This window comes from Panthera pardus, unplaced genomic scaffold, assembly GCF_024362965.1.
Source record: "Panthera pardus isolate Hobbes unplaced genomic scaffold, ASM2436296v1 HiC_scaffold_13, whole genome shotgun sequence".
Taxonomy (NCBI): Eukaryota; Metazoa; Chordata; class Mammalia; order Carnivora; family Felidae; genus Panthera; species Panthera pardus.
In genome coordinates, this window is record NW_026526688.1 from 149695717 (window position 1) to 149720621 (window position 24905).

At 37.1% G+C, this 24905-nt stretch overlaps 1 protein-coding gene and 1 long non-coding RNA gene across 3 annotated transcripts in view; one reads left to right on the plus strand and one right to left on the minus strand.

Annotated features, from left to right (window-relative positions):
• The window catches only part of GNRHR (gonadotropin releasing hormone receptor), a 21412-nt gene extending 13745 nt beyond the window's left edge, over window positions 1–7667 (plus strand). The window contains exons 2-3 of one of the 2 annotated variants that reach the window (XM_019468493.2): window positions 4873–4964; window positions 7417–7438. In XM_019468493.2, the coding sequence (XP_019324038.1) occupies window positions 4873–4964; window positions 7417–7438 (114 nt within the window). Of the gene's footprint in view, window positions 1–4744; window positions 4965–7416 lie in introns of both variants that reach the window. The other variant, XM_019468483.2, reaches the window with a different exon arrangement.
• On the minus strand, window positions 4691–24818 carry LOC109278275 (uncharacterized). The gene is made up of 2 exons (XR_002085576.2): window positions 24680–24818; window positions 4691–4908 (listed from the first exon to the last, which is right to left on the minus strand). It is a non-coding gene; the product is annotated as an uncharacterized LOC109278275 (long non-coding RNA).
• Window positions 24819–24905: the final 87 nt, after the last annotated feature.

The window sequence follows — 24905 nt, forward strand, 5'->3', positions numbered from 1 at the left end:
AGCAATGGGTCTTATTTTTTTATCCATTCTGTTACCATATGTCTTTTGATTGGAGCATTTAGTCATTTTTACATTCAGAGTGATTATTGATAGATATGAATTTAGTGTCATTGTATTACCTGTAAAGTCACTGTTTCTGGAGATTTTCTCTGTTCCTTCTAATGTTTGGTGTTATTGGTCTTTCTTTCCCACTCAAAGAGTCCCCTTTAATATTTCTTGCAGGGTTGGTTTAGTGACCACAAACTCTTAGTTTTTGTTTGTCTAGGAAATTCTTTATCATTCCTCCTATTCTGAATGACAGTCTTGTTGGATAATGCATTGATGGCTGAATATTTTTCCCATTCGGCACATTGAATATATCATGCCACTCCCACTGCCCTGCCAAGTTTCTGTGGAGAGATCTGCTGCAAAACTTATTTGTCTTCCCTTGTAGGTTAATGACTTTTTTCCCTTCCTACTTTCAGGATTATTTCCTTATCTGTGTATGTTGCAAAGTTTACTACTATGTTTTACTGTTGGTCTCCTTTTGTTGATTTTGATGGGGGTTCTCTATGCCTTCTGGATTTCCATGTCTGTTTCCTTCCCCAGATTAGGGAAGTTTTCAGCTATAATTTACTCAAATAAACCCTCTGCCCCTTTTCCCCTCCTTCTTCTAGGACTCCTATGATACAAATATTATTATGCTTTATGGAGGCACTCAGTTCCCTAAGTCTATATTCATGATCCAATATTTTTCTCTCCTGCTTCTTTTCAACTTCATTCTTTTCCCTAATTTCATCTTCTATATCACTTATTCTTTCCTTAGCTTCTTCCATCCTTGTTGTCATTATACTGATCAGTTTTGCATCTCAGTTACAAGGTTTTTTATTTTAGCTTGACTGGTTTTAATTTTCATCTCTGCAATAAGGGAATCCCTAGTGTCTTCTATACTTTTCTCAAGCTGAGGTAGTATCCTTATGATTGTTGTTTTAAATTCTAGTTCAGGCATATTACTTACATCTGTTTTGGTTAGATCCCTGGCTGCGACCTCTTCTTGTTCTTTCTTTTGGGATGAACTTTCCCATCTTAGCATTTGCCTAGATCTCTGTCTTCTGTTGTTAGGAAAGACCGTTACGTTTCCTGCTTCTGAGTATAATGGCTATATTAAGAAGAGGTTATATACTGTCCAGGGCCTGGCACTTCAGAAAGTTTTTTTGGTGTATGCTGTGTGCACCCTGCTGTAGTGTCTTGGCTGCTTTTTCCCCTCAGATCAGTCCTCTGCAGAGTTTCTTCTTACCTGCAGTGGGGAGTGTTTGGACCTTATCCTGATGTGGCAAGTTTTAACCAGTTGGTTTTGGTCTGCTTGTTAGAAAAGCCAAGATCCTGTTCCCCCTAGAGCTAAAGCGTTGCATCACTCTATGGTCAGTAGACTTGGTGCATATGGAGGGTGAGGGGCTTGTGCTGGTCTTCTGGGGGAGGGGCCTGCTGCACTGGTTCTCAGGCTGACTTGCCCTAGTAGAGGTGCACCTGCAGGGCACAGTGGGGCAGGGTTGATGTAAGCAGCTTCAGCCTCCACTGGGAGTGCTGTGTTCCTCACTGAAATCTGTCTGTGCTGATGGGCGGGTGAAAATGGTGCCACCTCACTCTCTTGTCCCAGGAAAGGGGAGTTCACACATATCTCTTTTCAGCAAGCCCTCACATAAGTGTGAACAATCTCTACTCTTGTGTTCCAGGCTTCCATCAGAACGCTGCCTTCACCTTGTCTGTGTCTGAGCTATCTGGTTCAGTGCTCCTGTGTTTTAGCTCAGGCATGTGGCTGGGTTTCCAAACTCTAAAATTTAGGGACATGCACTGATCTTTTAGGGAAAGTTCTCACTGCACTGTGGTTGGTGCCAGTTTGTCCCAGAAAAGAAGTCACACAACCATGCAGGGTCTCAGAGTTTATGATAAAACACAGCCAAAAACTGACTTCCAGGTTAGCTGTCCTCAGCAGGTACCTCGCTGCTATGCTAATTACTGGGACCTCTCAATGGTGCCACCATTTCTTTTGTCCTCCAAGAGGCAGTGCCACCTCTCCCAAATACACTCCAATAAGGGGAAATGTCTTTCTCAGTGCAACCCAAAGGATCCTCAAAGCACACTGTCTGCTCCTGGGCCTCTGTCCTCCTTCCCCACAGGAGCATCGCTAAGCCTGCCAGGCATGATTCCAGCAATGGTGCAGACTTCTAAAACTTCAGACTTTGAGTTCTGCTGCTTGTAAAAACTTACAATAATCAGCCCCTTTCATTTTCCCAGTGAATGCTTTTGGGGAAGTGTTTTTCTTGTGCAATCCCCTGTATGCTGCTTTCTCTCTCTCCCCTCTCTCTGTGATCAGGGCTCCCTCCACTCTACAGCACCTACAATTCATTTCTGCCCCAACAACTCTCCACAGTTCCTATCTTCCACTATGTGGCCATTTTTCTCCCTCTAGATGTGCAGATTGTCTCTCAGTCCTCAGACCAATTACTTGCGTGTTCAGAATGATTTTATATTTATCTGGCTGTGTTCAAGGAATGAGGCAAGCATAGGGTCCCCCTACTACTGTCATCTTTGCAACGTTTCTTTAATGGTTGATTCATTTGTGTTTTAAAAACAACAACAACAAAATAATTTCACACTTAGAGAAAGGTTGCAAGAATCATAGTTTTCTGGAATACCTTTCCCTCAGTTTCCCCAAATATTAACATTTTACTACATTACTTATTTGCTTTGTTTCCTATAAATTTTTTCTAAATTATTTAAAAGTAAATTCAGATATGATGTCCCTTTTGATACTTCAGTGTTGTTTTTTTGTTTTGTTTTGTTTTTTCTGGCACATACCCACAGTACAAGTATCAAACAAAAATCAGGAAATTAACACTGAAAAAATACTATTCTAATCTATATAACTTATTCATACCTGAGCAACTGTCCCAAAAATGTTCCTTTTAACAAAAAAGAATCCAAGGTTATAATCCAAGATAGCAAAGAAGTGATGGTTAGTACCTGTCAATGAATTATATAAGGAAGCAGATGTTGTCAGTTGGTCCCATTATTGGCTATGTTAATTTATTTGGTTATCTACTGTAAAGGTATTAATTTTACTCTTTATAAGAAAAGCGGTCTTGCAGGTAAATACTTCAAGATGATGTTAATACCCTGCTTTCTTCAAATTTCATCCATGTTTTTACCATCCATTGATGATGCTTGCCTGAATCAATTATTAGCATTTGGTAATCACTACTTTCATTACTCCTTATACATTTATTATTTGGCTTTCTACAGTATCAAAGAGCTTTTTTCCCCCTCCCCATTTATTTGTAGTCATTCTTTTGTAATTACTATCAGCAAGAATTCATGGATTCTTCCTTTATTTTATTGTTAATCATTCCTTTTATCAGGGTTTTTGTTGTTGTTGTTTTGTTTGGTTTGGTTTATTTATTTTTGGTTTTGTTTTCAATGCTTAAACTGTCCCAGATTTGACCAATGGGAGTACTTTCAAGCTAGCTCCCGAGCTCTTTTTGACATGCTCCATTATTCTTTTAGTACTTCTTGGCTTTATGGCACAAACTGTTCCAAGCACATATTCAGTTTGTCAGCCTTGGGCTCACTCATCTCTCCAATGAACTCCGTCTGGTTCCTTTTGGTAGAGAATGGTATTTAGAAAACAAGATCTGGGTACTAGAGTGCTGGATGTGCTTATTGCTACTGGGATATCATTTTTCCTAGGCTCCCAGAAGACAGAGCTAGAAAATAAATACACACACACACATGCACATAAATATACAGAGATTTTCCTTACTCTTTTTTTGCAGCTGTATAGCACTCTGTTGTGTGATCCACCACAGTTTATTCAACTACTGTTCCATGAATTGGTATTTATGTTATTTTTAATGTTTTTTCAATTACAAACAATGCATCAATGAATAACTTTCTGCCTATGTATTTTCATATAACAGAGGTGGGAGTGTATCTTCAGGGTAAAATCCTGGATGTCAGATTGCTGGGTCAAAGGTAAATTCAGATATAGTTATGCTAGCTATTGCTAAATTCTTCTCCCTAGTGGTTGTGCCAATTTGCATTCCTACTAGCAATGTGGGAGAGTCTATATTTTCTTACAACCTGCCCATGAAAGTATGTTATTTTTAATTTTTGCCAATCCTTATAGTGAAAAATGCCATGTCACTGTAGCCTTAATAGGCATTTTTCTTCACACAAGTGAGGTTGAACATCTTTTCACGTCCTTAAGGGCCACTGTTACATCTTTTGTAAATGGTCTATTCATGTCTTTGACCATTTGAATGGGGTTTTCTGTTTCAAAAAATAAAATTTAAATATGTATTTGGGGAGCACATTCTAACTGCTAGATACAGCTTTAGCTGCTACAGTTATGATGGACAAAATCACTTCCAAAAGGTTTACTCAGCATAATTGCATCTGAAATTGAAATACAACAATGTTTAAATCCTTGGTTGCTGATCATTCTGCTAGGTTGAAATAGTTTCCAAAAAATCCAAAATCCTATAGATCCATTCACATTACCCAAACATATTTTAAGTAAAGATCCACTTTACAGCTTCTCATTGAAGTGACAAAAGGATTACATCAAGGAGCTTAGTCATTGCTTTGGGCAACAACGTGTTAGAAGACCTGGAGAATACAGAAGGAAAAAGCTTTCAAGAAAACATGCAAATACTGTTTGAAAGAAAGTAACACCATCTTTTAATTGTTTTCTTTTCTCATACAGTTATATATCTTCCGGATGATCCACTTAGCAGACAGCTCTGGGCAGACAGATGGTTTCTCTCAATGTGTCACACACTGCAGTTTTCCACAATGGTGGCATCAGGCCTTTTATAACTTTTTCACCTTCAGCTGCCTCTTCATCATCCCTCTTCTCATCATGTTAATCTGCAATGCAAAAATCATCTTCACCCTGACACAGGTCCTTCATCAAGATCCCCACAGTATGTATTCCTTAGACTCAATGTTAATTGTGGGCAAACAGGTTTCAAACAGCAATATTCAAAGCAGAGTGACATGCACTATGTGCCAGACACTGTTCTAAGCAGTTTACATACATTAGCTCAGTTACTATTCATACTCACCCTATGAGGTAATACTTTTATTATACTTTTACTATCCCTAATTTACAGATGAGGTCATTTGGTATCTCCCAATGTTCTAAATTTGTACCATGAAATTAAGAATGAAAGAACAACTACATTAGTTTACCCAGTATAAGCATTGGCAAATTGCTCCTGCTGGGCCACTATAACACCATACCAAACACCTGATTTCTATAATATTGCAAAGTATACCTCGTTAAATGGTAGCCAAGAGAATCGTTAAAGTTCAGCTGTTCTGTTTCATATTCAAATCCCCTATTCCACACAACATAACTGGGCTTGTGTGTGTGTGTGTGTGTGTGTACATTGGTGTGTGAAATACTGTTGTAACTGACACTTTTATCTGAATTTTCACAGCTGTGGTTGTGCCTTTTTTGCTTCAGTAATCTGGTACATTCCCAAAAACTAAAATTTATGAATTTGCAAAGTAAACATGGCTACGTCATCATAACATCCAAAAGACATGTTATCAGTGACATAATGCATAAGTTATACCTGGTACAACTTAATAGGAAAATCATCTGAATTACTGTAGTGTGATTACTCTCAACATATTTTTTTCTAAAGGAAATAATTATGGTGATGCTCTGTAATAGAAACTTGGGCAGTTCCCAGCACAAAATGATATTTGATTCTTATTAAAAAGTATACTGCAAAAACAACAAAAACAATTTGCCTTCAAAATCTTATCCTAGAGAAATTCAGTTCTATAAGGGATATCTAAGGATGCATACAGAATAAGAAGATAGATCCCAAATAGGGCTGAATCTGAAGAAACGTGAGGTAGGCAGAAGCAGAAAAACAAAACAGCAGAGGCAAAGGGCAATAGTTAAATATTATTAACATAGATTTAGTTACTTAATCTTTTATTTACTCAACCAGTATGTATTAACTACTCAATATTGCTAGAAATGATGATAGATGTGGATACCATGGTGAATAAAACAGGCCAGTAAACTATTCCACTTTCCTGGAATCCACCATCTAGCAGAAAAGATAGTAAAACAGTAAACCAATAATGAAATGTGATGATATTTCAAAAGAGGGAGAAATACAGTGTGTTATAGGAGGATCAATATTTTTTCAAATCTAGCCCCCGTGCTAAGCCAAGATTTTTTTTTATTAAAGTATTTATCCCTACTGATTTTTTTATTACTTATGTCATTAAAGTTTACATATATTGAAGATTAAATGAAATAATGTATGAAAAGAACAAGGTCCATAGCAAGGTACAGAGTAAACGGTAATTACGTTTGTATGACAAAAATCTATAACCAATCTGTACTCAATGAACTATCGACTTTAACATTTCTAGTTAAAAATTGATTTTATAATTAAAACATCATGCATATAAATGTTTTCTTCCATATTTCCACTCTTTTGTGATCAATGAACAAGAAGTTGCAAACTTCACACAGACACCACACGTATCACACACACACCAGACACACAAAACACACACACACCATACAGTAAGCACATATATACCACACACACAGGCAACATACCCCCAGACACACACACACCACATACACCATGCACACACGCACACACACCTGCGAACTTTAAGTGATGCATTGGTATGAAAAGTGAAATTTTTTTGAATATCATAGAACATGGTTGAGAAAGACAATCTTGGACAACACACTTTCATCCATGCGTGATCCTCATTATCCTTACTCAGAGATATTTCAGTAAGTATAATTCTGTGTGAACAGATAATTCAATTCAGCTCAACTTTATGTTTATATTTTTTTAATTTATATTTTAAGAGTTTGAGTACTTTCACACTTCAAATCCAAATTAGTTTGGTGGAAACTTACTTTAAAAAAATTTTTTTACATTTATTTTATTTTTTGAGAGACATATAGAGACATAGCAAAAGTTGGGAAGGGGCAGAGAGAGAAGGAGACACAGAATCCGAAGCAGCCTCCAGGCTCCGAGCTGTCAGCACAGAACCCAATGCGGGGCTCGAACTCACAGACGGTGAGATCATGACCTGAGGCAAAGTTGGACACTTAACCGACTGAGCCACCCAGGTGCCCCTGATGGAAACTTATTTTTAAGAGCACTGTCATCTTTAATCTTTTCTATTCATTATGTGACATAACAGTGGAAAACCTGAAACATTAACATCCTTTTCAAACAAATTACCGTTATTAAAAATATTGGAAATGTGTTCTTATTCCAGTAATTAGTTTGAATTAGTGATTCTCTCTTCCTTTTTTGTCCATTTTGGTTTTATAATAAAACTGGTCTTTAAACACCTACTTTTTTCTCTATCTCACAGAATTACAACTGAATCAATCTAAGAACAATATACCAAGAGCTCGGCTGAGGACCCTAAAGATGACAGTTGCATTTGCCACTTCATTTACTGTCTGCTGGACTCCCTACTATGTCCTAGGAATTTGGTACTGGTTTGATCCTGAAATGTTAAATAGGGTGTCAGATCCAGTAAATCACTTCTTCTTTCTCTTTGCTCTTTTAAATCCATGCTTTGATCCACTTATATATGGATATTTCTCTCTGTAATTGGTAGAATACGCAGGAAGTCGTGAAGAAGAGCATGGTAGTGAATTTCATCAAATGAGAATAATAAACACAAAGGTTGCAGCGTTTTTATATAAAAACAAAGCAGAGTTTAATGTTAACATTCTTATTCTTTTAGACATCACATTGTCAGAAATTCAAATATAAAGAAAAAAATACAAAGAAAAAGAAAATTCATGAAAAATATTACCTCATAATCATACACTGAACTAATTTCTGCCCTTTCTGAACTCCTATGTTATATAGATTTCTTATCATTTTCTCCCTGTCTAATAATGTGTAAATTTTTAAAAGAGCCATGGCCTAAGGCAAAGAGATTCCAAAAAGTAAGGCTCAGAAACCACAGCACAGTCTTAACCTAGGCATGCCTTTGAGAGTTTTACTCCAAGGGCTTAGCAGCAATTATATCTTATACTACAATAATATGCAAAGCACAGACAGAGTATTTCCCCTGCCCATAAGATCAATCTTCCCTCCTCTGGTTAAAAAAAAAAAGTGCAATGGATCTAATTTTTTCTTTGATTCCAAAAACATCTGAAGTTTGAATTATTCAGCAACCAACCCACCATCCATTCCAACCATCTGACAAGACTTACAAGTAGCTCTCCTTCATCCCAGTCTTGAGACAGCATGAAGTGCCTTCATAGAAACGGCAAGTGTAGAAGGATTCATATTTGGACAGGGGTTAGAACATTCCTCTAGGCTGCATAATCAGTGGAGTTTGTGGTAATTGTACTAATATAACACTGTTTTTAAATACAATCAAGAAGAGACCTATACTGATCATGTCTTATACATAATATGCCCTCTGTTTTAATAGGAGATTTTTTTCTATCTTCCGATCTTACTGAATCTATAATCCACAAGTCACTAAGAAAAATAAATAATCAAATGCATAAGTGAAAAGATATTTGATACATCAGAGGAACACTGAAAATTACAGTTTCAATATATACAAGTCAACGGAGCCAACAAAGTATTGAAAACAGATAAAGAAAAACTCCGTAAATGTGTAACTAACACCTACTGATATTCACATTAAGTGGTATCATTTTCAAAATATGTGGGCACAATACCTCTTTTTATTCAGGCCTATTTCTATGTTCCATTAAAGAAGGAAAAGGATAAAAATTATGAGACTCTAATACACATTATGAGAAAAGCTTATAAGGGACTTTAAAGTAATTCAGGTACGATTTAATTTCTTTTTTAAAAATAGGTAAAATAGGGGCACCTGGGTGGCTCAGTTGGTTAAGCACTCAACTCTTGATCTCGGCTCAGGTCATTATTTCCTGGTTTGTAGGATGAAGCCCCGCATCAGGCTCCCCACTAACAGTGCAGAGCCTATTTGGGATTCTTTCCCTCTCTCTCTTAACCTCCCCTGGTCATGTGAGCGCGCGCGCGCTCTCTCTCTCAAAATAAATAAACTTTTAAAAAAATAGGTAAAATACCATTACATTCATATGAGATATTTAGTGCCACTCAAAGATGAAATGTAATTTCAAAATTTCCAGTGCACATGAAATTGTGGAAAGTAAATTACTAATTAGACTAATGACGGTCTTTACTTATTTTGCTCTTCTGCTCACACATACTTTTCAGTGCAGTTGTGTGTGTGTGTGTGTGTGTGTGTGTGTCCAATCACACATTATTTTCTAATTCCACTTCAACTTATCCTGTTTGTTACCATTGACCTCCTTCCTTCTACTCTTTCATTCATATCTTCTTTTTTACTAAGCCCATACCTTTAATTAATCAATCCATGTACCAACTCTACAGTTGAATCGGGCAAGGCTCAAAATTTGTAACATGCTAAAATACTCAAGGTTAACTTTTAAGGTATGTATATTGACACCAAGATTTTATGGTTCTACTAGATGACACAATAATATCTGTAAGTTACAATAAAACCAATCTTCTCCTTTAATCTTTTATAATATACTTATTCCTAAATTGATAACAATTCTTACTTCCAGATTTAAAGGCAAAAACAACACATGTATACACAATATAATTTAAGGGCTTTATTAGACATGTGTTTAATGAACACACATGTTAGCTTTGCTCTTAGATGTTTAAGAAACTGTTCTATTTAGATATGTTCTCAGGCATTTTCTGATACATTAGGTAAAGGGCTATTCAAAATTTGGTGCAGGGGTCTTTAACCTATGGTCCATGCACAGAACTGTATTTCAATACAGCTGCTTTTATTTCTGTTTATATTATTTTATGAATTTAAAAACATTATCCTGAAAGGGCTATCTAGGCCAAACCAGACAGCCAAAGGAGCTCATGTGACAAAAAAGATTAAGAATTCCTCATTGATTTTGTATAAGGAAATTTATTATGATAAAAGTGTCTCAGAACATATTCATTTGTTTATATGCATGCATAGTAATGTTAATATTGAACTGGATTGTTTCAATTTGGTTACTTACCATTTGAGACTTAGAAATCTCTCAAGGCTCAATATGTAATGAAAAACTTTGCAGAAGGAAGTAAATTATACAAATATTGTGGCCCATAAATTATAATATGAATATGGATTTAAATTAAAATTTATAGCCCAGGGCACTTGGGTGGCTCAGTCAGGTAAGTGTCCAACTTTGGCTCAGGTCATGATCTCACAGTCCATGGGTTCGAGCCCTGTGTCAGGCTCTGTGCTGACAGCTCAGAGCCTGGAGACTGCTTCTGATTTCATGTCTCCCTCTCTATCTCACCTCCCACGCTTGCACTCTGTCTTTCGCTCAAAAATAAACAAACATTAAAACAAAATGTATAGCTATAAAAGGTAAATGGGGCTTTAAATTAAAGACATACCATTCAACAGAGAATATTCAACATTTGATATTTTAGTTATTTACTCTATCTCCAATCATCATAAGAGATGAGGAGTCCTTGTAAAAAAAAAAAAAAGAAAAGAGGATATATTCTGTAGAATGAATCCACTATATCAGATAATTAAGATTCTATATTGGTTATCTCCTCCTGGCTACAATTTGGGTTTCCTCTTGCAATTCAATTTACTAAAGAAATGACATAAATGAATAACAATGAATTGAAAAAAAAAAGACTGCACTAATTCAATTTCAGCCTAAGAAACAGAACTATAACAGCTAAGAAAGAAAAAAAAAATACTGGAAGAGGAGTGGGTACCACAATTATATTATCTCAGTTAAAATACATTTAGAATTTCATCTATTTTACCTTTAGCCTACTTTCAAATGTTGAACCAATTTCTTGAGCTTGTCTACTTAGTATAAATTGTGTCCATAGGAAACTAAATAAAAGAGTAAGGTTGACTTTAATCTCTAATTAAAATTAATTTATTTAGGGGCGCCTGGGTGGCTCAGTTGGTTAAAGCATCTGACTCCAGCTCAGGTCATGATCTCATGGTTTGTGAGTTTGAGCCCCACATTAGGCTCTCTACTGATGCATGTGTAGAATGTGTAGAATGCATGTGTAGAAACAATAGAAGAATATATGTATTGATATATTTATCCCTGAGTGATTTTTTTTAAATCATCTTTCTCGTGAATTCCTATAATTCCAAACTTCCCAAATGAACATAGATAGACTTTGCAATGAGAAGAAAAATCATAAATGTTATATGTGTGTTTGTATGAATTTTATATATCACTATTTCAGTCAGAATGCTTTCTGCTGTAATAAGAAACGTCAGACCAGAACTGACATGTTTTCATCTCATATTACAGGATGTTCATAGGAAAGCATGTAGAATTGGTGAATTCAGAGCTTTGAGTTATTTTCTCTGCTTCCACTAGCCTTTACTTTCATGATTAGAAGTTAGTTGTCACCATTCTAAGCCTCCAAGTCAGAAAGAAAGCATGGCTTCTCATCAAGCATCTTTCCTTCCCAGAACTTTCAGCAACTTCTTGTTAAATTGGCTAGAACTGTAGTGCACCTGGGTGGCTTAGTCAGTTGAATGTCTGACTCCGGCTCAGGTCATGATCTCGTGGTTCATGAGTTCGAGCCCCGTGTCGGGCTCTGTGCTGACAGCTCAGAACCTGGAGCCTGCTTCAGATTCTGTGTCCCCCTCTCTCTCCGCTCCACCCCTGCTTGTGCTCTATCTCTCTCTGTCTTTCAAAAATGAATAAACATTAAAAAAAATTTGTTTAAATTGGCTAGAACTGTAACACATGACCAGTTCTAACCCAACCATGAGCAAAGGAGAGGGGGATTACCTTAAACACCTTAAGGGTATGTTTCATTTTAGGGAAGCAGGGCTCATTTCTCTGAATGTTTAGCTACCTGATAACAAAAATAAAGAATGAAGTTCATTCTCTCTCTGCCTCTCTATCTCCTGTCTCTCTCCTGAGAGCAGAAGGGAAATGTGGAGGTCAGAAAACAGCAGTAAATTCCACTAGTAAAATAAAACTGAAATTATGTATACAATAAAATTTAAATCACATAATTTAATACAAAGCATTAAAGACTAAATACAGCTATTGGAGCATAGTAATTGCCTAGTAACTGTAGCCCTAAGGAGAAAGAACAGATTTTATTGTTTTTCACAATCTAAATCCAAACATTTTAAACTCTACTAGTTGGAATCTTCAATAGAAGTACAGGGTGGCTTCCGCCCAATTATTTACTTTCTTGGTAACTCTTGGTCCCTGTTTTTTATTTGTCTGTTTTTATAATTCATTTCATTGGGTAAGAAATTTTCAGAAATTTTTCAAATTCAGAAAATACTTCAGATCCAGAAAATAATTGTCAAATAAATTAATAGCTAAGTATGTGGCAATCTGAAGCATATTTCCCAAAAAGCTAATAAAACTTAGCTCCAAATTCCTTACTTATTCTGTTCCCTCCTCAGGCCCTGGATGTTTTTATCATTTTTCTAATATTTATTTATTTTTGAGAAAGAGAGAGAGAGACAGAATTGGAGAGGGGCAAAGAGAGAGGGAGACAGAGAATCTGAAGCAGACTCTAGGCTTCGAGCTGTCAGCACAGAGCCCAACACAAGGCTCAAATGCACAAACCATGCGATCATGACTGCAGCCAAAGTCAAACACTCAACCGATTGAGCCTCCCAGGCACCCCCATTTTTCTTATCATTATCAAGTGATGTCCTTTCATTTTCTGATAGCTGCACATCATCCCTTGATCATTCATGAAAACTGTCACTGGAGGGGCCAAGATAGCAGAGCGGCATGGAAGTTCTCTGCTTCGCTCATTCCTGAAATGCAACTAGATTGGCACCAACCATTTTGCACACCTAGAAAACTGATCTGAGGATTAACACAACAGTCTGTACAACTTGAACCACAAGTGAACTCGACAGGTACATGGCACAGAGAGGTGAACTGGGGGAGAGAGAAGCCACAGAGGGTAGGGAGCTGTTTTTATGGAGAGAGGTCACAGAAAGGGGGGAGAGTACAGGAAAAACATTCCCCCTGAAAGTAGCTGAAGAGAAAGGGAAAGAGTGGAAACACCCACAAGTGAAGAAAGGGAAAATGGAGAAAGGAGAGGGTTTCAATACCATTTGGACGCTATAAAGAGGAGAGAGCAATCAGTATTGAGTCCACAGCTTAATACCTGGTGTGCTACAGTGGGAAGGGTGAATCCCCAGGAACAGGCAGCAACATCGAGGGGTCCACAGGCCACATAGGAAGAAGCAGTTCCCCTGCTAGAGAAGCATTTGGTAGAGGCAGTACAGCCACATCACAGGCAAAGGTCCGAGCACATATTCATGTTTGCTGGTATTGGAACAAAGACGCTAGGGTGCAGTGAAACCTGATGCCAGTTTTGTGTTGTGATTTACCATAATCCCTGAATGAAGGAATTCACCCCAAGAGAAAGAACAGGAACAGATATAAGCAAGATGTCTGGACTAGGTTGAAAAAAGCATAGATTCCCTTTCTGCAGAGATAAAAGAAGTAAAATCTAGTCAGGAAGAAATTAAAAGTGCTATAACTGAGAGGCAACCTTGAATGGATACCAGTGCAGCAAGAATGGATGAAACAGAGTAGTGAATCAGTGATATAGAGGACAAACTTATGAGAAAAATGAATCAGAAAAAAAGAGGGAATCTAAGGCAAAATACCATGATATAAGAATTATAGAACTTAGTGACTCACTAAAAAGGAATAATATCTAAATCATAGGGGTCCCAGAAATGAAGAGAGAGAAAAGGGGTAGAAGGTTTATGTAAGCAAATCATAGTGTAAAACTTTCCTAACCTGGGGAAAGACACATACATCAAAATCCAAGAAGCACAGAGAACTCCCATTAGATTCAACAAAAACTGACCATCAACGAGGCATATCATAGTCAAATTCACAAAATACACGGATAAGGAAAGAATTATGAGAGCAGCAAATTCCTTAACCTATAAGGAACACAGATCAGGTTTGCAGGAGACCTATTCACAGAAACTTGGCAGGCCAGAAAGGAGTGGCAGGATATATTCAACATGCTGAATCAGAAAAAACATGCAGCCAAAAATTCTTTATCCAGTAACGCTGTCATTCAAAATAGGAGAGATAAAGAGCTTCCCAGACAAACAAAAACTAAAGGAGTTCATGACCACTGAAAAATCCCTGCAAGAAATTTTAAGGGGGACTTTCTGAGGGGAGAAAAGATGAAAAAAAAAAAAAAGCAAAAAATACCAAAAGCAACAAAGACTAGGAAGGGCCAGAGAAGACTGCAAGGAACTCCAACTCTACAGGCAACACAATATATCATCCAGTACTCACTCTAAATGTCAATGGACTAAATGCTCAATCAAAAGACATAGGGTATCAGATTGGATTAAAAACAAAACAAAACGAAACAAAAAAACCCAAGATCAATCTATATGCTATTTACAAGAGACCCATTTGAGACCCAAAGACATCCTCAGATTGAAAGTAAGGGGATGGACCCCAAAGGCAAGGGAATTAAAAGCAAAAGTGAATTACTGGGACCTTATGAAGATAAAAAGCTTCTGCACAGCAAAGGAAACAACCAACAAAACTAAAAGGCAACCAACGGAATGGGAAAAGATATTTGCAAATGACACATCGGACAAAGGGCTAGTATCCAAAATCTATAAAGAGCTCATCAAACTCCACACCCGAAAAACAAATAACCCAGTGAAGAAATGGGCAGAAAACATGAATAGACACTTCTCTAAAGAAGACATCCGGATGGCCAACAGGCACATGAAAAGATGTTCAACGTCGCTCCTTATCAGGGAAATACAAATCAAAACCACACTCAGATACCACCTCACGCCAGTCAGAGTGGCCAAAATGAAGAAATCAGGAGACTATAGATGCTGGAGAGGATGTGGAGAAACAGGAACCCTCTTGCACTGTTGGTGGGAATGCAAATTGGTGCAGCCGCTCTGGAAAGCAGTGTGGAGGTTCCTCAGAAAATTAAAAATAGACCTACCCTATGACCCAGCAATAGCACTGCTAGGAATTTATCCAAGGGATACAGGAGTACTGATGCATAGGGGCACCTGTACCCCAATGTTTATAGCGGCACTCTCAACAATAGCCAAATTATGGAAAGAGCCTAAATGTCCATCAACTGATGAATGGATAAAGAAATTGTGGTTTATATACACAATGGAATACTACGTGGCAATGAGAAAAAATGAAATATGGCCTTTTGTAGCAACATGGATGGAACTGGAGAGTGTGATGCTAAGTGAAATAAGCCATACAGAGAAAGACAGATACCATATGGTTTCACTCTTATGTGGATCCTGAGAAACATAACAGAAACCCATGGGGGAGGGGAAGGAAAAAAAAAAAAGAGGTTAGAATGGGAGAGAGCCAAAGCATAAGAGACTGTTAAAAACTGAGAACAAACAGAGGGTTGATGGGGGGTGGGAGGGAGGGCAGGGCGGGAGGGAGGGCAGGGTGGGTGATGGGTATTGAGGAGGGCACCTTTTGGGATGAGCACTGGGTGTTGTATGGAAACCAATTTGACAGTAAATTTCATATATTAAAAAATAAAAAATATTAAAAAAAAAAAAAAAAAAAGAAAGTAAGGGGATGGAGAACCATCTATCATGCTAATGGTAGCCAAAAGAAAGCTGGGGTAGCCATGCTTCTATAAGACAATCTAGATTTTAAAATAAAGATTTTAGAAGAGATGAGGAAGGGAAGATAAAACCAGCAGAAGATGGGAAATTATAAAGATTAGAGCAGAAATCAATGCTAGTGAAATCAAAAAAACACTAGAACACATCAACGAAACCAGGAGCTGGTTCTTTGAAAGAATTAACAAAATTGATAAGCCCCTCGCCAGTTTGATCAGAAAGAAAAAAGAAAGAACCCAAATAAATAAAATCAAGAATGAAAGGGAGAGATCACAATCAACACTGCAGAAATACAAACAATAATAAGAGAATATTATGAGCAATTATATGCCAACAAATCGTGCAATCTGGAAGAAATGGACAAATTCCCAGAAACATATAAACTACCAAATTGAAACAGGAAGAAATAGAAAATTTGAACAGACCCATAATTAGTAAATAAATTGAATTAGTAATCAAAAATCTCCCAACAAACAAGAGTCCAGGGCTGGATAGCTTTTCAGGGGAATTCTACCAAACATTTAAAGAAGAGTTAACACCTATTCTTTTAAAGATGTTCCAAAAAATAGAAATGGAAGGAAAACTTCCAAACTTATTCTATGAAGCCAGCATTATCTTGATTCCAATACCAGACAAGGACCACACTAAAAAGGAAAACTACAGACTAATTTCCCTATGAACATGGATTCAAAAATTCTCAACAAGATACTAGCCAACTGGAGGCAACAATACATTAAAAGAATTATTCACTATGGGGAGCCTGGGCGGCTCAGTCAGGTAAGTGTCTGATTTCAGCTCAGGTCATAATCTTGTGGTTGGTGGCTTTGAGCTCCACGTCAGGCTCTGTGCTGACCGTGCAGAGCCTGGAGCCTGTTTCGGGTTCTGTGTCTCCCTCTCTCTCTGCCCCTCCCCCACTCATGCTCTGTCTCTCTCTGTCTCTCAAAAATAAATAAAAATGTTAAAAAAATTTTTTTTAAAGTTATTCACCATGATCAACTGGGATTTATACCTTAGATGCAGGGCTGGTTCAATATCCACAAATCAATCAATGTGATAATAAAAGAAAGGACAAGAACTACATGATCCTCTCAATAGATGCAGAGAAAACATTTGACAAAATACAGCATCCTTTCTTGATAAAAAAAACCTCAGGAAAGTAGAGATAAAAGGATCATACCTCAAGATCATAAAAGCCATAAATGAAAGACCCACTGCTAATATCATCCTCAATGGGAAAAAACTGTGAGATTCCCCCCTAAAGTCAGGAACACAACTATGATGTCCACTCTTGCCACTGTTACTCAACATAGTATTGGAATTCCCAGCCTCAGCAATCAGACAGCACAAAGGAATAGAAGGCATCCAAATCGGCAAGGAGGAAGTCAAACTCACTCTTCATGGATGACAAGATACTCTATATGGAAAACCCAAAAGATTCCACCAAAAAACTGCTAGAACAGATCCATGAATTTATCCTAGTCACAGGATCTAAAATCAATGCACAGAAATCAGTTGCATTCCTATACACCAATAATGAAGCAGCAGAAAGAGAAATCAAGGAATCCATCCCATTATAATTGCACCAAAAACCAAAAATACTTAGGACTAAACCTAACCAAAGAGGTGAAAAATCTATACACTGAAAACTACAGAAAGCTTATGAAAGAAGTTAGACACAAAAAATGGAAAAATATTCTATGCTCATGGATTGGAAGAACAAATAGTGCTAAAATATCAATACTACCAAAGCAGTCTACATATTTAATGCACTCCCTATCAAAATAACGCCAGCATTCTTCACAGAGCTAGAACAAATAATCCTAAAATTTGTATGGAACCAGAAAAGACCTCGAATAGCCAAAGCAATCCTGAAAAAGAAAACCAAAGCTGGAGGCATCACAATCCTGGACTTGAAGATGTATTACAAAGCTGTAATCATCAAGACAGTAGGATACTGGCACAAAAACAGACACTCAGATCAATGGAACAGAATAGAGAACCCAGAAATGGACCCACATACGTATGGCCAACTAATCTTCGACAAAGCAGGAAAGAATATCCAGTGGAATAAAGACAGTCTCTTCAGCAAATCGTGTTGGGAAAACTGGATAGCAACATGCAGAAGAATGAACCTGGACCATTTTCTTACACCATACAAAAATAAACTCAAAATGGATGAAAGACCTTAACGTAAGGCAGGAAGCCATCAAAATCCTTGAGGAGAAAGCAGGCAAAAACCTCTTTGACCTCAGCCACTGCAACCTCTTACTCAACATGTCTTCAGAGGCAAGAGAAACAAAAGCAATAATGAACTATTGTGACCTCAACAAGATAAAAATCTTCTGCACAGCAAAGGAAATAATCAGCAAAACTAAAAGGCAACTGACAGAATGGAAAAAGATATTTGCAAACGACCTATCAGATAAAGGGTTAGTATCCAAAATCTATAAAGAACTTCTCAAACTCAACAACCAAAAAACAAATAATCCAGTGAAGAAATGGGCGAAAGACATGAATAGACACTTTTCCAAAGAAGACATCCAGATGGCTAACAGACACATGAAGAAATGCTCGACATCCTCACCATCAGGGAAATACAAATCAAAACCACAATAAAATACCACCTCACACCAGTCAGAATGGCTAAAATTAACAACTCAGGCAATGACAGATGCTGGCAAGGATGCAGAGAAAGAGGATCCCTTTTGCACTGCAGATGGTAATGCTGACTGGCACAGCCACTCTGGAAAACAGTACTGAGGTTCCTGAAAAAAATTAAAAACACAACTACCCTATGACCCAGAAATTGCACTACTAGGTATTTAACCAAAGGATGCAGGTGTGCTGTTTTGAAGGGACACATGCACCCCAATGTTTATAGCAGTACTATTGACAATAGCCAAGATATGGAAAGAGCCCAAATATTCATTTTCAGATGAATGGATAAAGAAGATGTGGTGTGTGTATATATATATATACACACACAAACACACAATGGAGTATTACTCGGCAATCAAAAAGAATGAAATCTTGACATCTGCAACAACGTGGATGAAACTAAAGGGTATTATGCTAAACAAAATAAGTCAGTCAGAGAAAGACAAATATCATATGATTTCACTTATATGTGGAATTTAAGATACAAAACTGATGAACATAAGGGAAGGGAAGAAAAAATATATAAAAGCAGAGAGGGGTCAAAACATAAAAGACTCTTAAGTATAGAGAAAAGTGAGGGCACTGGCTGGGGTTGTGGGTAGGGGGGATGTGCTAAACAGGCAAGGAGCATTAAGGAGGATACTTGTTGGGATGAACACTGGGTGTTATATGTAGAGGATGAATCATTGGATTCTACTCCTGAAATCATTACTGCACTGTATGCTAACTAACTTGGATGTAAATTAAAAAATAATAATCATCATAATAAAAAAAGAAAACAGTCACTGTACTAAAGCAGTCCTGAGCCCCCATCTGAATAACCATTCTGTGTGGAAATTCCACTTTTCATCAGTCTAGTACATTTTTAATTCCCCTGAAAGGGAAAAGGGGTAATTTTTTAAGAACTTGAGGAGAAAGCCCAGCATCTTGAGTGGAAGTGGACAGTGATGAAATCCTACACCTATTAACTTCCTAGCTGAGACACTCTTCTTAGTCCTCTGAAACCATGCCTCCCTGGTTTTCTTCCTATCTTACTCACTGTTCTTTCTCAGTTTCATTTTGTGTTCCTTCTCTTCTACCTAATATATATATGGACTCAGAACTAGGGATTCTTGGTTTGTCTATCTTCCCTACCATGTAAGGGTGTGTGTGTGTGTGTGTGTGTGTGTGTGTGTTTGCCTACACACACATGTAGAAAGCAGGAGTTAGAGGAAGCAGGGTAGAGCAGTGCAAAATGTGGTCATAGGTCTGGCAGCACACATATCATCAGGGAACTTGTTAGAAATGTAAATTCTCAGGCCCTGCCCAGGCATACCGAAGCAGAAATTGTGGGGTCCAACAATCTGTGCCTTAACTGGCAAGTCAGGTAATTCTGATGTGTGTGAAGTTTGATAGCTGCAGGGCTAAAGTTTCTAGCTATCAAATCAAAGATGAGAAAACAAGTCAAAGATGAGAAGGAGGAGGATCTGACATTGTTTCAGTCAAGAAGAAAAGGTATAAATGTGACAACATAGTTCAGGAAGCAACTGTGTCTGATGGTGAACAGTCACTGTGGTTGGATTTGGATCTCTGGAATAGGGCTCTGAATGTCTTCTTTCACAAAAGGGCTTTTTATGGAGGTGCCTTTATCCTCCAATTTGGGAGGAACCTGATGTGTTTACAGTATATTGTCTAGAAAGCCACAAGGATGTGGAGCCCCACTTAGGGATTTTTAGGTTTGTCATCTGTTTTCTATCAATAATAGCAGAAGGTTAAACTTAGGAGCATCACTTATTACATTTTATTTCCAGTCACTATTGCATAAGTAGTTAAATCAAACAAGAAAAGAGTCTTGCAAAATTATATTTCAGCTGTTAATCTATGATTTGTCTACTGCTCTGTAGGCAATATTTTTAAAATATTTCAGGAAAATCTGATATGCACATATCCTAACTCATAGAGCATTTAAGAGAATAATTATTCACATTTTGAAAAGGCTTATTTCCTTCACAAAGGAATTCCTCTGGGTTCTTCTATATAGTTACCTTCGAGCCAGTTCAAATGTTACTGCAACACCTTTGGGCAAAGAAGCTTGCCTCAGAATTCAGGAGGTTGGCTGCTTTCCAACTATGTCCATGGAGACCTGACCCGGGGACTGAGTACTTCCTATTCTTTCTGATAATCATGAAACAACTGTTCCAATTTTGGGAATCTTGGCATAATATATTAGGGAAATACTAAATGAGAAATAAAATTAGGTTCTAGTCTTGACCCTTCACCTCCAATGATGTGAATTGATTCAAGACATTTAACCATTTTGAGTCATCCTTGGAAAAACTATCAGGCTGTGCATGTATATGACTATTAAGTATCTTTCCTTTGCTAATATTCAATAACTTAGGACCATAAGGTGAAAAAGTGCATGTAAATAAGCTCTGTAATTATAAAACACAACATAGATGTTATCTTTACCATTTATGATGTGAACTATTTGATTTACAGAAAGCCAATTGGCATTAAGTTTTCAGGAAGATATTCATTACAATGTACACCTATATAATGATCAAGATGGGGAGCTTTTAAACGCATTGTTGTATCATGGATTGGATCCAGAACTGAAAAAAAGTGACATTTGTGAAAAACTGGTGAAATCAAAATAAAGTATATAGTTATATAATAGTATTGTACCAATACTAATTTCCTTGACAAATGTATCACGGTTATGGAGGATGTTATCTTTAGGGGAAGCTGAGTAAAGTGTACACAAAAATTCTCTGTCTTACCTTTGCAACTTTTCTAATTTTAAATTGCTAATATTACACCAAAATAAATATTTAAAATAAAATTATTGTGCTACACCTTTGGAACATAACTATGCATTCATACATACATATATGAATATATATGTGCCACATGAACAACAGAAATAAAGGAAAGAGACAGTGGGACTTTGACAGATCAAAGTTGAGAAGGGAAGTGAGCCAGGAAATCACAGAACTGAAACCACCATATTTTTTTTTAACATTTCACAGAAAAGAGAGCTCTTTGAAGTTAGAAAAGTTTTACTGAAAGCTGTGAGAAAGAAAAGATAAACTTGGACTAAGAAAGTAAAAATCTGCCTTGCCATTCATCAGATATAGATAATAGACACAGATAAAGTAAGCTGTAAAATTAACAGAAGATAATATTTTTCTCAAAAACATGCTGCAAAGTGTCACAAAAATTTCCAACTTTAGTTAACTGCCACATTTTTTACTCACAAAGAATCCTTTTCTCTAAAATCAGAGTGTCAAAAACCTTGTTCTTTGAAATCAATTCATTAAGATTAAAATATCCTACTCTTGGTGATGATCTAAATCACTTAACAGAGAAGCATGCTCTACTTTCAACCCTAGGACAGAACTTCAGAAAACAGTTATGTGGATACATGACACATCTATGTTAGCTGCAATTTTCAAGAAAATAGCACCTGGAATCTATGATGGAGTCCAGACCTAATTTAGACACCTTTACAAACAGCCTCACTTTCTTTTGAGCCTACAAAACACTTCTTTAATTTCTCCTAAACTCCACACTTCCCCAAATTCCTATAATAAATATATATTCTCCTTTGTTTGGTGAGGCATCCCATAGTTCTGGAATGTGGACTCCTTCCTTGCAATGAACCAGAAAACTGACTTTCTTGAAATACAGGTTTTTTTGGGTTTTTTTTTACTGATGGATTTAGGCTTCTTGGACGAGGAAGCCTGCCTCATACTAAAAGTTCAGGATAATAATTTCACATAAAAATCAACAACAAAAAAGTATCAAGTTCAAATACTATATAAAACTATTATTTAAAAAGAGAATAAGGAGCATAACATCATCATTATATATAATGAAAACATATCTGAAAGATGTACCACAAAAATAGATCAGAACTTGTAAGTTACTATTTTTAATTTTTCTGAGGGGGAGGTGAGGGAGAGGGAGAATACCCCAAGCAGGTTCCATGCCCAGCACAGAGCCCCTATGGTGCTCCATCTCACAACCCTGGGATTGTGATCTTGAGATCACGACCTGCAGGTGCCCCTGTAAGTTACTATTTTTAAGCTAACTAAACAAAAAAGATACAAAGTAGGAAAGAACAATATGATTCAGAATTAGAAAAACTCAACTCCATGGCAGGCATCCGTTCACAATTTTTATTAATATCAAATCATCACATTGTACACTTTAAGTATCTTACAATTTTGTCAATTACCTCAACAAAAATGGAGAAAAACTCACAAATGGGGTGCCAGACCTCAGGAGAATTAATAATAAAGAAAAAACAGGAAGTGGGGTAAGTGGGATGCATAGAATGGGTGAAGGGAATTAAGAGGTACAAACTTCCAGTTATAAAATAAATATGTCACAGAGATGAACAGTACATCATAATGAATATAGTCAGTAATATTATATCAACATTATAAAAGAAAAAAAAGAATAAACTAGAAGGAACACAAAAGCTAAGGCATATAACAGATTATGATTTCCTGTAAAGAACATGAGCCAATCCTTAGGTTGATGTTTCCCTGCTCATTTTGGTTGTCTGATGTTCATTCTCTAGTAATTCTTCAGGAAGCGTTCATGACAACGATAGTCTCATCAAATATTGATACAATATCAAGTGTTGATATTAGTTTATACACTTTGTACGTGAGAGTTGCTTTTGCTGGATATAAAATCTTTAGTCCATATTTTACCCTTGAGCATCCTAAATATATTGTTCCACTTTCTTTTGGCAAAAAAGTTTCAATGTCAAAAGTCTAGTGATTTTCCAGTTTTCTCCTATTTTGCAAATGTAACAATATATTAAATTCTGTTAAATAGGGGTATTTGCTATATATTTGAAACAATTCACACTGTATTTCGCCATATCTAAGATGATCTCAAATTTACCATTATTTTCTGTATTGATGAAAAAGGAAAAATTACATTCCACTGTGGGTTCAGCTTCTGGCTTTGTCCAGCAATGCCAAGGGTGGCAGAAACGTTTACTCAAGACGCCAAGCAATTCAAGAGAGGTGAGAGGGAGGCTAAGGAAAGACTCCCCAAGCTGCTCTCAAGCTCCTGTATTTATTAGGCATACATTATAAAGAAAACATTGTGCAATATGTCAGTGGCTACCTGCCAGTTAGAACATATAGAAAGCATGCAAAACAAAAACAAACACAAAAACTACAAGGCATTCCCAAGACTACAAAAGAGCAGATGCTGAAAACAGATGGAGAACACGACAAGATAGTCCATAGCTAACATTGTCTAAGGAATTCTTGAGCACAGGCAGGACCCAACCCCTAAATACACATTAACTAGATACTAGCCCATTGTTTTCAGGAGAGCCAGAAAGCAGTGTAATGCATTCCCTATAATCTCCTTAACCAGGACATAGCTATTTGACTTCCAACATTCCAACTTAAGGGATATTAAAATGTAAAGAAATGTGGATTGCACATGAAATTCAGGCTATTCATTTTCTTTTTCTGTATAACAATTTACCATAAACATAGTACTAAACTTAGTTACTAGAGTAGAACCTTGAAAGAATGAGAGGTAGACCAAGTTCCTTTTAATGATTGTGTAGAAAAGGTACACAACTGGATTAAGAAACTTGAATGATGCCATAGGTCAGTAGTATGAAGTTCCAGGTATTTGGAAATGTTAAATTTTGAAATGAGACTAAAGAGGCACAAAGGATAATGCAGTTTTGCCTGGATCCTCCGTCCACACTAGAGAGGAAGAAATTCTAATTAAGTAAAAGTATCATACATCACAGAAAATGATATAAAGTCAAAGTATATGTTAACTTTTAAAATCCTCTAGCTACTTCTTCAAATATTCCGTTTATTTACAATGAAAGACAAATCCTACCTAATGCTGAGTCCTACTAATTCTTGTTTTCTAAGAAAGGTGAAAGGGGAACCAAATGAAAAAGGATTAGAAGTACTTAGACATGTGTTCTAGTACTTTATCTTGACAGTCTGTGACCTTGACCAAGTCACTCATGCCGTCTGCAATTTCCTTTCCCTCACTCATAAAGTGGAGGCAAACTGGATGACAATGTCATTCATTGCTCTTAAAATCACGACTCCATTAAATCAGTTAACGTGCCTGGCTTGTAGCAGAAGCCCAAAATTATTTGTTAAAAGTATAACGTCTTAAAATGGAATTCCAGAAATCCTGAAAATCTGGAACTACTTACTACAAACTTTCAATCTTTTAAAGCTATCACTTCGCTAGCTACTGGAACCTCTGTGCCTTGCTACAGAGCCAAGGTTACCTCATAACTTCAGTGTTTCAGCTCATTTAGAACTGCAGAATCCTCAGTCGCAGCAGAGCCTTTCACTACACCCACCTGCCGCAAGGCCGATCCTCTTCCTGGCGGCCACACCCAAACCGGAAACCAGGACGTCCCTGGGGTTGACGGGAAGGCTCAGCTCGGCGGCACGCTCTCCGGCCCCGCCCCCTCCGGTGATGTCACCGTCCGCCCCTTGACCTCGCGGTCC